At 38.6% G+C, this 14,088-nt stretch overlaps 1 protein-coding gene across 4 annotated transcripts in view; it reads left to right on the top strand.

Annotated features, from left to right (window-relative positions):
- Nucleotides 1-14,088, top strand: part of HUNK (hormonally up-regulated Neu-associated kinase) — a 110,666-nt gene that overhangs the window by 52,040 nt on the left and 44,538 nt on the right. For all 4 annotated transcript variants that reach the window (XM_061627827.1, XM_061627829.1, XM_061627828.1 and 1 more), the window contains exons 3-5: nt 2,707-2,762; nt 5,220-5,355; nt 8,502-8,629. In XM_061627827.1, coding sequence (XP_061483811.1) covers nt 2,707-2,762; nt 5,220-5,355; nt 8,502-8,629 — 320 coding nt within the window. The remainder of the gene's footprint in view (nt 1-2,706; nt 2,763-5,219; nt 5,356-8,501; nt 8,630-14,088) is intronic.

Below are 14,088 nucleotides of genomic sequence, written 5' to 3'. Positions count from 1 at the left end.
GCAGCATCCCATGCTCTAAGAGGTAATATTAATAGGACAGGTGGGCTGTTATAAAGATGACAGAGATAATGATTGTAAAGCATTTTGAACATTAGAGGGGCTGTGGAAATAATAGTAACAAAAACATTTGAAAGTATCCTCAGGAACAGGTACAGAGGAGGGCAACAAGGATGATCAGGGGACTGGAAACAAAGCCCTATGAGGAGAGACTGAAAGAACTGGGCATGTTTAGCCTGGAGAAGAGAAGACTGAGGGGAGATATGATAGCACTCTTCAAGTACATGAAAGGTTGTCACACAGAGGAGGGCCGGGATCTTTTCTCGATTGTCTCAGAGTGCAGGACACAGAATAATGGGCTCAAGTTGCAGGAAGCCAGATTTCGACTGGACATCAGGAAAAACTTCCTAACTGTTAGAGCCATACGACAATGGAATCAATTACCTAGAGAGGTAGTGGGCTCTCCGACACGAGGCATTCAAGAGGCAGCTGGACAGCCATCTGTCGGGAATGCTTTGATTTGGATTCCTGCATTGAGAAAGGGGTTGGACTTGATGGCCTTATAGTCCCCTTCCAACTCTACTATTCTATGATTCTATCTGATGGCACCCTCAAGTTCAATTATTTCAGGCATCCTAGATTTTGTTTCTTGGCATCTATTGCTTGATCTGTTGAAGCATTCACCCTATTGATTTTAAGTACAAGTAGTTTGACTGCTGCTGCACTGTTTGTCAGAATTCTGCAGTGCTGAGATTTGTTTTCTTTTGAAATGTAAAGCTGGCTTTTATTCCATTACCTTGCCTTAGGAATCCACATTAACTGTACAAGGTCACAAATATCCCCAACTCTGCTCTGAAGTTAATGAACTATTTTTTCTCTTTCATTTACATTATGGTGATATATGAATTTCAACCTCATCATACCTGCACTTCTTTTTCAAGCAGAAGATTAGACGCAGTAAATATATTTCAAATGCATAAATCAAATATACATAATCATTAAAAATGTTTTGTGGGGTGGATAGAAAAAAGTTCTCATGCTTTTTCAAATGGAGATTGGCTTTTTAGTAGAGATGTAAAATTTGCAGAAAGTTTGAATCCATGACAAAAAATGTTTTTTTTTCTGGGTTTTTGAGGGGAAAAACTGAAATTTGAATATGGAAAAATATGGAATACTTTTTTTTAGCACCTTTTACAAATCGAAAGTCACTTTGCTTATGCAAAGTTTGCCCATAAAATTATTATAAAATTAATCATGTTTGCCCATAAAATTATGTTTGGTATATTAAAAGTACTGTTTATTCATAAAATAATTAACATATTGATTTTTTTTACTCTTTTGTTACCAATTGCGCTACAAGCTGCAGAACTGTAAAGAATCTAGCATCTCTTTGGTTTTGCCAGTTTATGAGGAGCAGGGAAAAACAATAAAAACAGAGGAAACCATCAAGGTTATATTTATTGACTTATTTTTTTAAAAAAATTATCCCACCCTTCCTCCCAAAGGAGCCCAAGCAATAGAACACCTAAAAACATATTTTTAAAAAGAAACAAATGAAATTATGTATTTTGAAAATTATGTCTCCTGCAGCCCTCCACAGTGTCGAGCAGACATAAAGCATTCCATAGAAAGAGCTGAGAAGAAGAGAAGGCTGGGGAACCAAGACTCAATGAATACTACATGAAATTGAATCAATATCATTCTCTCTATCACAATCAGTTTTTGATTTTTTGTGTTCCTCTGTACTTTCTCCCAATCCTTTGAGGCCTAGTCAAGGGGACAGAAATAGATTCACCAACTGTGCCAATAAGAGAAAGCTCACAAGCACAGAAGGCACTGAATCCTTCTCTTGTGACAGTGACAGTGCCTCCTAGAGGCAAAGATGCATCTTGTTCTTGCATTTGAGCATTGTGCTCTCACTATATAACTGAGGACTTCTTGTCCTTGGCATACTGGAATTGTAATGATCTGATACTGTACATGGTCTTAAGTCTTTTTGTTGCTTAGTTGTTGAAATCGTTTTGGGGGAGGAAATATGTGAATATTTTATTCATTATTGTAAAAGAAAATATTTCATAATTCATTTTTTTTAAAAAACAAGGAAAATGTTTTTTCACTGAATATTTCTGTTTGGTTTTTTCCTGGGCCTTCATATCTCTGCTTATTAGAACAATTTACTGACAGATACTACAAAGTAGGAAAATGCCACTACAGTGTGCCGCCACAGTTCTGGCACAACTCACATTAATTTCAGTGAGGCTTGCACAGTAGAGCTTCTTGATGGATTGTGCCCCCATTTGTGTAATGTACTGGGGTAACCTTCATAGTATCTTCCAGGTGTTTTTGGACTACAGCACTATCATCATTAGCCATGCTGACTGAGGTTGATTGGAGGTGGAGTCCAATAACATATGGAGGGTGCCATGTTGGCTATCCCTGCATTAGACAATCACCTGAGTTGTATGAAATAATATATATCATGTATGTGTTTGTGTGTGTGTATGTTGTATAAAAATAATACACATTATTAGCAGTTTAGTTCCTGTCTTTTATTTTTATGAAAATATTATCAAGCCATATTTTATATTGTAAAATTAAGATCATAGTAACAATCTGATACAGGTGGAAAATAATAATGGTTATTGAAACTTTGAAAATATAAAAAACTTGATAGTTTGAATTCTCATTAAACATGTTTGTATATTTCAGAGATTTGAAGATAGAAAATCTCTTGCTTGATGAAGACAACAATATCAAGCTTATTGGTATGAAACTCTTGTAGCAATCCTGTTTGATATATTTGTGATAATATAAGGGAAGATGTTCCATAACACGCCATGTGGCAATTTGTAATGGTGCTTTGTAAGAGAAACGTGGCAAAAGTAGTTAAGATCCTGTGATCTTCTGAGCATGTGGGGGGAAAATTCAATGAACACTGATAACTAGCACACCACCTTAAACATGTTACTGAAAATGAAACACCTTGACCTGATTTGATTTAATATTTGTGTATGTGTATGCCACTTTTCATGAGAGCCAGTGTGGTGTAGTGGTTAAGGTGTTGAACTATGACCTGGGAGACCAGGGTTCGAATCCCCACGTAGCCATGAAGCTCACTAGGTGACCTTGGGCCAGTCACTGCCTCTCAGCCTCATGAAAACCCTATTCATAGGGTCGCCATAAGTTGGAATTGATTTGAAGGCAGTACATTTACATTTTTATACCACTTTTCCAACTACCAAGCTCACAACAATAACATTAACAAATAAAACACTTCCTAAAACAAAAATGCAATAAAAATACAATAAATGAATAAAAATAATATAAAATAGCAAAACCACAAAGTACAAATCAATCACACTGGATATATGTTACGAATGTTAATTAACCTGCAGCAAGGAACAGAAACCATCAGTCAAGCTGTCCCTATCTCTCACCTAGAATGTACACGCTCCCCTACAGTCTCTCGCCTGTGAGGGTTGGGACAGGCTGTACCAACAGACTCTCACCTGTTGGTGACTTTAGTAAGCTCCACTTCCTCATCACGTAATAAAAGGCATTTTCTCAAGGGCTATCAATATTGTATTTACAAAATAATACAATATGCAATATAGGTCATTTTTAATTTGAATAATAGTCCCTAAAAATTAATTTGACTGATGCAGTGGATGCTTGTTTTCCTGTACCTGTGTAGAAACATAGTCATAAAAAAGAGTATTCTTAGTCCCCCGTCATTACTTTTGCCATAGACAAATGCAGCGTCTAGGCTCTTCTCCTGGAAGCATGGTGTTTTTAAGTGCAGAGAATCTAATATTTGACCATGACTAATTTGATCCAATGTGACATTATTGCAAAGCCACAGAAAATACAGTAACAGAGAAGAGTCTCTTGTGAAATCATCCAAAACCATGGCTTTCTCCCAGTGTTCTATATGTTTGGCATACTCATCTGTAAAATTATAAGAGATGGTTGAAAATTTTATATATATAATATTTGTCAATCGCCCATGAATTGCTTAACTGCCTATCAACTTCATTCAGAGCACTATTTATCCAAATTTTGCAGACACCATAGATTACTCATCTTATCTTACTGTTTGTTTATAACTCCCATTAATGCTAGTTGTGGGCATTGAAAGGAAATTATTCCCCTTACAAGAACATCTGCTTATGTATTTAATTCTATGCCTACACATTTTCTAGCAGCAGTGAGTTTGGATGCAGAGTAGAAGCCAGATGACTATTACTTCATGAGAGAGGCTTCATCACCTCTGAGGTGATGAAAATTATTACCTAAAATTAGGCTAGAAAAAGAGTGAATAAGACATTGTAAATACACAAAGCTCTTTATGAAACTGCTTCTGAATGCTTAAAGTGTGTAAAACATTTAAGGGGAGATACACACACACACACACACACACACACATCCCTTTAATTATTTGCTTTTTATTTGTCTAAGTAGCCTTGGGGAAACGTAAGAGTAACTTTCCATGTAAGAGGTAGGAATCAAGAGCACATTGAAGAATTATCCAACAACACAATGGCTAAGCAAGAGAAGATGGTTTGTAAATTTGCTCTGATAACATCTGATGGGTTTAAAAGAATATAATTTTCTTATTATTTACACAATAATACATAAAGCTGACATATATATGTAGACCCAGTCAAATACTATATACACAAGTAAACTTGATGGTTAAAAAAAAAAAAGCTCCAGAACCATTTGGCCCTTGCTTTAGGGTGCTTCCAGACAACCTGTTTATAGAACATTTGTTTGCAGGGAGATTAGATGATTTTTGCTATTTAATGAGCTTTCATTCTGATTAGTTTGCCAGGAGGTTAGATGACTTTGTGTCAAAGCAAGTGTTATTCCCACTGCTTTTTCCCACCACTTTCCTTATTGCAAAAAGTTTGATCTTTGAGGAAGCAGGTTTGTTATGCAAGGTTGTCTAATTGCACAACCTGAATTTACTAGAATGTGATGGAATCCCACCCCCAAAATAGTGACAGTCTGAAACCGCCCACTGTCAGTGCCTTCAGTGATAGACATTGAGTGGTGGGAAATGTTAATTAGTCGGGGATCAATACCTGCTATGTGCCTTCAAGTCGATTACGACTTATGGCGACCCTATGAATCAGTGACCTCCAATAGCATCTGTTATAATCTTCTGAGATTATTCCTGCTCGAATGCAGTGTTTAAAGCTTTCGTTTCTCCCCCACAGACTTTGGCTTGAGCAACTGTGCAAGTATCTTGGGTTACTCTGATCCATTCAGCACACAGTGCGGTAGCCCCGCCTATGCAGCACCAGAGCTTCTTGCAAGAAAAAAATATGGTCCCAAAATAGATGTTTGGTCCATGTGAGTTACTATAATTGAAAAAGCTACATGTGTGAGGTTTTTATTTTTGCTATTTCTTGTTTGACCATTGTATAAACAGTAGAATAAAGTTCTAATTGGAGTTGTTAGTAAAAAAAAAAAAAAAGTACATAACTTTGGAAAATGGATTACAATGCTGATGACTGTAAATGTTAGCATTGGTGTCACTTTGCTATGTGCTAAGAACCTTCCAAACATAGAATGATACAGTCCATTCCCTGAAGTAATTGCTGTCTAGTGTGTAGCTTATCTTGGCCTTTAGGAGTCACAAACTGCAGTCCAGAGCTGTTTGTGAAGCAGGGCACAGAAGTTACCCAGGACTATGTAGTTAGAGCACTACAATGAAACAGGAGATGTCTTTATCTGAAGAAACTTAGAAAATAATTTGCTTTTATAGGAAGTGATACGAGTTTTTTCATTGACTGTGCAGTTGAAAACCTAAGACTCCAGTGTACCACAAAGATGAATGTGTTTCAAGAAATGTTCAGACTTCCTTATCTAGAAATATGAATTAATTCTACTTGCCTCACTGCAATTTAGAGCACAGATTCGTTTTATTACTTGAGATTTTTGTTTAGTTTTGTCTTTTGTTTGCAAACAGCTAGTTTGGAGAGCTTTATATGTTGAAACCCAATTTATGGCATCTGTGCTCTAAGAAAATCAAAACTGAATCTGTCATACTGCTTCTTAATTGGTTGCTCATATGTAGGTTTACCCATCCACATCAAGCTGGAGCTGCAGAATGAAGAGCTCTTACTGCGACATGAATTCAAGCAGAGAGAATGCCATCATTCTTTTGTATTGCCCTTTAACCTACTCAGGCAATAACATCCTGCACCAATTAATTTAAGGAACGATACAGTTTGTCTCATGGCATGTTCATCTATCTTACAATGCACTTGTTAATCCTTGGGGGTTTGCATTTGCTTTGTGCATGGGAGCAGCACAGTGTGTGAATCAGTCCTGTACACGGTCCCTGTACACACAAATAAATCCTATTTTCATGTCAGTGAACTGAAGTACCCCTTTACATTGTGAACTTTTCAAATCAGAATTAATTTTTGCATAATTAGATGTGACTCTTCATGCTATATAAGATTTTATATCTCAAGAAACTAGTTGTGCATGTTAGAAGTGTGACAAGAGCAACTCCCATTTGGTCCTCTTTGCATGTGGAGAGAGAGAGAGAGAGAGACAGTCCTCATAGCTGGCTAGGCTGCCACTGACCTGCGCTCATCTTTTCTGTCTGTCTTCCTTCCATGTAAACTGATATGTCTTAAGGAGATATTCACACCTCTGACTCACCTTCCTGTTTCTCCTCTGCTGACCACTGGAGGAGAAGGAGCCATGTTCCCTTTGTCTCCTTTACTCTAGCATGAAGGGTGATGTCCAGGCATGGTCATTGCAGTCTCCAGCTGAGTTAGCTAGATAGAAGTAGCACCTTTCCTATCCAGTATGTATTTCTATTAATAAAGTAGTCTTAACCAAGTCTTAAGTCTGAGTGATTTAAAAGAAGATAAAAGCTCGCTTTCTCTCAGGTAAACCCAAACCCATGCAGCACAGAGCACTGAGCAATCTACAGTAAGCTAAACTACTAAATTTACTAAAACTAATTCTTCTACCTCCATTGGAGGTCCCAACAGTGCAGACACTCTGAAGATTTATGTAGATTACAGGCACTTTTTTAGTGCAGTACTGTGCAGATTCTTGTGGTGGATCTGGATGACTTCCCTCCATATAGCTCATCTGTTGTGAAAATATCACAGAGATTATCATGGGGATCCAGAAATCTTTGTTTCAGGTAGCACATCTTTCAGGAAAATATCACATTTTCACAACAATGAAACTGCAGGATGTTTAAACTGAGAAAAATGTAAACCCTCCCCACCACTGACATAATTTCTAAGGTCTTCTTCACAAACATGCCTTCTCGCAGTGCAATCCCACACTACTAGGAAGGGAAGAAAAGGCACCAAAAGGCAACACCAATTTGAATTCTTACATACTTCCCAGCAACAAAGGATTGCATGATAACAAAGTGACTCCCATGCTACTGTGTGTGTCTGCATGTGTGTGCACACATGCACATGCTTATGAAGGGAGCCTAAATAATATTTGGTTGAATCCAGACATAGCCATGCTAACTTAGGTCACATTCACACCATACATTTATTCCACTTTAAACAATCATGGCTTCCCCCAAAGAATCCGGGAAGTGTGGTTTGTGAAGGGGGCTGACAGCTGTTAAGAGCAGAGCTTGGAAAAGTTACTTTTTTGAACTGTAACTCCCATCAATCCAATCCAGTGGCCATGCTGGCTGGGGCTGATGGGAGTTGTAGTTCAAAAAAAGTAACTTTTCCAAGCTCTGGTTAAGAGATCCCTAGTCCTCTCGCAGAGCTACAATTCCCAGAGTTCTCTGGGGAAAGGGACTGACTGTTAACCCACTCTGACAACAGCAGCTGTGTGAGGGGAACAAGGTGTCTCCTATCAACTCTCAGCACCCTTCACAAACTACACTTCCTAGAATTCTTTGGGGGAAGCCATGACTGTTTAAAGTGGAATAAATGAACGGTGTGAATGTGGCCTTAGGGTTGTATTCAACTAAGTCCTACTCAGAGCAGAGCTATTGAAATTAATGAGCCTAAGTTAGTAATGTTTATTAACTTCAGTGGTTCTACTGTGAGTAGGACTAGCATTGAATTCCACCCCTAAGGTCCATTGGTTTCATTGGGCTTACTCTAAACATGACTAAAACTGGATCCAACTGTTGCTGAATTATATAGAGAACATGAGGCTTTGGCTCCTGTGGGAAGGGGCCAAAACTCAGTGCTTGAGCACATGTTTTGCATGTATAAGGTCCCAGGTTTAATCCCTAATATCTCCAGTGAAAAGGATCTCTGGTAGCAAAGCTGGAAAAGACTTCTGCCTGAACCCTTAGAGACTTGCTGCCAGTCAAAATAAACACTGATGGGTTATATGGATCAAAGGTAACTTTATATTTTCATATTTGTTCCTCAAGATATAACCATAGACTAGTAAATATAATACATCATTGTGTGCCTTGCCCTGTTTGTAGTGGAATTGTTTGCTTGTTTTAATAATTTTCCTCACCACTCCTCTTTTTACAGTGGTGTGAATATGTATGCGATGCTGACTGGGACACTGCCATTTACTGTGGAACCATTCAGTCTGAGAGCATTGTACCAGAAAATGGTAGACAAAGAAATGAATCCTTTCCCTACTCAGCTCTCCACAGGTAAATAATGCAGTTATTAAAGTGCTACTTCATTTTTAGTCCATACAGCCCTCATATTTAATGTTGTGCATTACACCTTTAGTTTCTTATGGGCAGGGGCTTTGAGCAGACTTTTAATAGATTTGCTGAATGAACATGTTTGGCCTCTAATGGCACACTTGATAGGAGGTGTGTATGTGTCTCTGTGTGTGTTTAATCAGAAGACTTAAGGGTTTCAGTCTTCCTCCATTCAGCTGCGCTTCTCAAGAATAAATTCTGTTGATCTCACTGAGATTGCCTCCTGTGCAGGTTTGCAGTCAAGATGTTTTAAAACTCACTTAACCCAGTTCACTGTAGAAATGAATTATTACAAAAAGATTACTTTGGGTGGTTGACCGAGCTCTGAGGAAGCCTGCCTCCCTTAGCCTTCACACATTTACAGGAGTAATAAATCATACTGCTCTTATGTGTTACTAAATCCTTTCCACTTGCACATTCCTAAACATCCATCTCTATCTTTTTAGCTCAGGAGAATTAAACAATGGCTTTCTTTTAGAGCCTGTCATTGTTTCTTCTCGTTTAACATTATGCAGTTGAGGCATTTTTTCTTGGGAAAGCTCCATGCACTAGCACAATAAGCAACTTGGGACCCAGGAACTTTCAGCTTATATTAAATACATTTAGGATGTTTGTTATTTTTCACATTGGAAATTTCTCATATTCTGCCACTTATATAGGCTGATACATATGCAGATTTCTAGCGAGCAGTTATGTTACATGCAAAGTACATTAACTGCTTTATACCACACTGAAAGTTTGGAACAGATTCTTTAGCAAAATCCTTGTTGGCCTCAGAGAAGCCAGCCTTTTGTATGTTATGATTATGGTGTATGTTGTCATATACAAATAGGGCAGTGCAACCCCATCCCCCATTTCTTCGTTAGACCAGTTTACCAAAACAAAAATAGGAGGGAACATTTGAGCACATTTGTATATGGGTGTGGGTGGGAATGTTTTCTGTCTTTTAGGACAGGGTTGTACTACTTACAGATTTTTTCATGAAGTGGACTGAGGGCTGGCCGTTTTTTAAAACCATCTTTTTTTCTCTGTGCAATGCCCCTAACGACACAACTTCATCATATAGTGCATTCCCAAGAGCAGTTGTAAGTCATTTTCAAAGTATGCAGCTGCTGGGCTCCTGGCCAAGGTGTACGCTTTGCTTTCAAAGTCTTGTCTTGAAGAAAAAGTTTTTTAAAAAGAACACCCCCCCCCTTGGACAACCTCAGAAAGGAATTAAGTACTACAACCCTCCCACCCAAACATCTTGCCCCATGCACAAACATGCACCCCCTTCAATTCATCTTCAGGAGTGTTTTCACACACAGGAAGATACTTAATGTTTGCAAAAAAGTTCATATAGAAAAATTTTGCACAGCCCTAGATACAAGATTTCACCTCTCACATTCTCTGGTTACTTTCACTAAGAGATTAGCAGTGATTACAGTGAGAATAACCCATAGGATTTGTTTGAGGTGTCTTTGGTGTGCCAAACTATAAATTAGCATTTTGGAGCCATGATGGTTATGAAGCTGTTCCTTAATTACTCTTTATCTACTTTAGCTGTAAGTAGTTTAGAACTAACTTAACTCTGTTTGCTTTGTTTTGTGTGGGAGCTGTTGAAACTAGTACTTCAACCAGCCCAATTCTTCAAATGTTTGCATGCGTCTGTAGCTTTCAGTGTCCTAATGAAGTAATTGGAAAGTTTCACTTTTGGTTCAGCAGCATGTTTGTTTGCTTGAGGTGGGGTATTTTTTAATTATTTTTTGTACTAAGGGCATCTGCGGTGTCAGAAGATTTACACCATAAAAGAGTAAACAGTTCAGCCTGGTGTGGTAACAATATATTTTTTTGGCAAGTTTCTGTTAACTTTCATTGCAGGAATTCAAATTTCTTCCCTGCTACACAGTTTCTACCTGTTCAACATTAGGGCAGTACTTGCAATGTTACTTAATGTTGTTGTTGTTATGTGCCTTCAAGTTGATTACGACTTATGGCGACCCTATGAATCAGTGACCTCCAACAGGATCTGTCATGAATCACCCTGTTCAGATCTTGTAAGTTCAGGTCTGTGGCTTCCTTTATGGAATCAATTCATCTCTTGTTTGGTCTTCCTCTTTTTTTACTCCCTTCTGTTTTAGCCAGCATTATTGTCTTTTCTAGTGAATCTTGCCTTCTCATTATTTGTCCAAAGTATGATAACCTCAGTTTTATCATTTTAGCTTCTGGTGACAGTTCTGGTTTAATTTGTTCTGACACCCAATTATTTGTCTTTTTCGCATGGTATCCACAAAGCTCTCCTGCAACACCATATTTCAAATGAGTTGACTTTTCTCTTATCCACTTTTTTCACTGTCCAACTTTCACATCCATATATAGAAATCAGGAATACCATGGTTTGAATGATCCTGACTTTAGTGTACAGTGATACATCTTTGCATTTGAGGACCTTTTCTAGCTCTCTCATAGCTGCCCTCACCAGTCCTAGCCTTCTTCTGATTTCTTGATTATTGTCTCTATTTTGGTTAATGACTTTAGTCTTCTTGATGTTCAGCTGTAGTCCTGCTTTTGTGCTTTCCTCTTTAACTTTCATTAGGATTTGTTTTGCATCATTACTGGTTTCTGCTAGTAGTATGGTATTGTCTGCATATCTTAAATTATTGATATTTCGCCCTACAATTTTCACACCTCCATCTCGGTCCAGTTCTGCATTCCATATGATATGTTCTGCATATAGATTAAACAAACAGGGTGATAAAATAGGGTTGATGTTGCATACCCTTATTCTCCTCCGTGCTTAAATAGAGCTCTGAGACTTGAGCACACAGGAAGCTGCCTTACACTGAGTCAGACCATTGGTCCATGTAGCTCAGTATTATCAAGATTGACTAGCAGCAGGCCTTCATAGATTCAGACAGAAGTCTTTCCCAGCCCTGCTTTGAGATGCCAGGAGTTCAACCTGAGACTTTTTGCCAGTGCTGTACCACATGTAGTCTGTAGTAGCTTACCAAGCTAGATCTCAACCCAGGAGCCCCTGACAATTATATTTGATATTTCACCACCACCACCAAATTATATGTCAAATGAATAGCCACATTTTCTGTAGGTTGTTCAGTCTTCATTCTTGAAGATTACTTTCCACAAAGCCTATTAGGAAATTTTGCCATTCTGTTGTTGATTTTAGATGGGCTGAATTCCAGAGCTGTGGAATTTGGATTGTAACCTCAGACTAATTCATGGTTCCTCCTTTTATGACTGCTGAGCTTCAGATGTACTCTATCTGCAGCAAAGTAAGGGTTAGTGGAATTACCTCCAAAAGGATTGTTCATATAAAGCACTGAGGTTTAACCATGCATCCATTTTATTTTCAAGCCTTCCCTCTTCTCTGTTTGAAATTGCTTTTGATGCAGAATTTATTCAAAATGCATATGCCACAGATTTATTGCTTCAACATAGCTGCTTTTATCCTAGGGAAAACTCTGAAAAATGGTATCTTGATCACATGCAAGTGTACGGTCCATTTAGCCCACTTCATGAGGAATTAAATAAAATGTTGGCATTTATTTATCATTAATACTCCAGAAACATTACACATCTTACAGCAAACTTGGTAAAAATGGAAGAGGCCTTAACAAGCTAGTTTAAAATGCTGTTTCAGTTGCCAGCTGACATTGTTAGCTCATTTTGTATAGGCAGGCAGCCTAGACAGCAATTATGCTAGATCCTTACGTAACAATTGTATTACACCAGGGCTAGCCACAGATGCTTTGGACTGCAACTCCATTCAGCCCCAGCCAGCATGGCCAATAGTCAAGAATGACTGCTTAGAGGCTTCCCATAGGTATCTGGTGGCCACTGTGAGAACAGAATACTGGACTAGATGGGCCACTGGCCTGATCCAGCAAGCAGTTCTTATGTTCTTCTGATAAAGAGGAGATATAACCAAATATGTGAAAGGCTGCAACATCTAAAAGCTTCCCCACCACCACCCTAAACAAAGAATCCTGGACTGAACATGTGCTCTGAAGTACCCTATCCTTCTTTTTAAAAATATGGCCTCCGTCTGGGCCACTTTTTTGCACTTTGTTCCAGTTGGTGGACCTCATAGTTTTATTTTTTTTAAAAGTAGATCCCACAAGCCTAAAGTCTGCCCACTTCTGGGATAAATGGCTTAGCTAGTGCCAGCAAAACATGAGAGTTGCTTAATATGGTGGGATACACCAGGGTGTAGATATACTGGGCCTCCTTTTCCAAAGCTTATTGACCTGTGACACCTTGGTTGCTTTTGGAAACCAATTTTTGATGCCATCTGAATTTTTCTGGTGATTTAGATCCCAATTAAGTGGGTAATTATCCTTTCATCCTGTTGTGTCGCAAAAACTTGGAGCAATTGAAGTGGTTTTTCTGAAGAGCACATGTGTTCAGGACATTTCTCAGATGTTGGGTGTGCATCTGCCCTTTGGATTTTGTTATTCATGCTGTCTGAGACTTCAGCTTGCAAGTACATAGTGCACATGGGCGGGACCAATGTCAGAACAAGATTTTTCAGTGACGCATCATTCCCACCCCCAGCAGCGCAGTTTCTTTGTTTCTACCAGAGCAAGAAGCAGGGAAAATACCTGTGAAGCCGTGCCGTGGTAATCCTTACGTATAGCAAGATAGGCAGCCATAATGGAGGACCTATATTTCTGAATTTATTTTCATATTACCTGCTCTCAACCACTTGCCAAAGTGGAGCAAGGGGTAATTTTTGTTTATGTATGAATTTTGTTCCACAACATGTTTTATTGCAGTGTTGTCAGACATGAAACTAGCCCAAGTCAGGACCACTTTTCATACTACAGGCCTATGGCAGCAAATCCACTCCCATATTAGAGGCAGGACTTATATCCACACATATGGAGGCCCTTCTTCGTGTGCCCCCTCCATGGGAGGCTTGGAGGGTGGCAACACAAGAATGGGTCTTTTCACTGGTGCTCTCCTGACTATGGAAAGCTCTCCCCAGCAAGACATGCCTGTCGCCATTTCTATCCATCTTTAGATGTCAGGCACCTTTCTCTTCACTCAGGCCTTTGGCCCTTGATGTGCGCTGTCCTAATTATTTGTTTAGTTATTTGGTGGGTTTCTAAACTTTTATTGGTCATTAGATATGTCTGTGTTCTTTTAGTGTATTGAAGAGTTTTAGATTGTATTGATTTTTATCTTAAAATTCTTGTTTTAAATTAAGGCCACTTGGCATTAGGCAACTAACGAATAAAATAAAATAAATAAATAGTATGGTGATATAAATAGGCCAAAAGCAATGGATTTTTCTTCCAGCATTAGTTTTGCTCGCAGGAGTGAAAACTTTCACGTGAATGAAAACTGTAACATAGGAAGTGACCTTTAACTATTTTGCACACCCAAACAGGAAGCAGTTCTAG

Source organism: Rhineura floridana, chromosome 5, assembly GCF_030035675.1.
Source record: "Rhineura floridana isolate rRhiFlo1 chromosome 5, rRhiFlo1.hap2, whole genome shotgun sequence".
In the NCBI taxonomy this organism is placed as follows: domain Eukaryota; kingdom Metazoa; phylum Chordata; class Lepidosauria; order Squamata; family Rhineuridae; genus Rhineura; species Rhineura floridana.
Note: the sequence above shows the minus strand (reverse complement) of the source record. Positions and strands in the feature narration are given on the sequence as shown.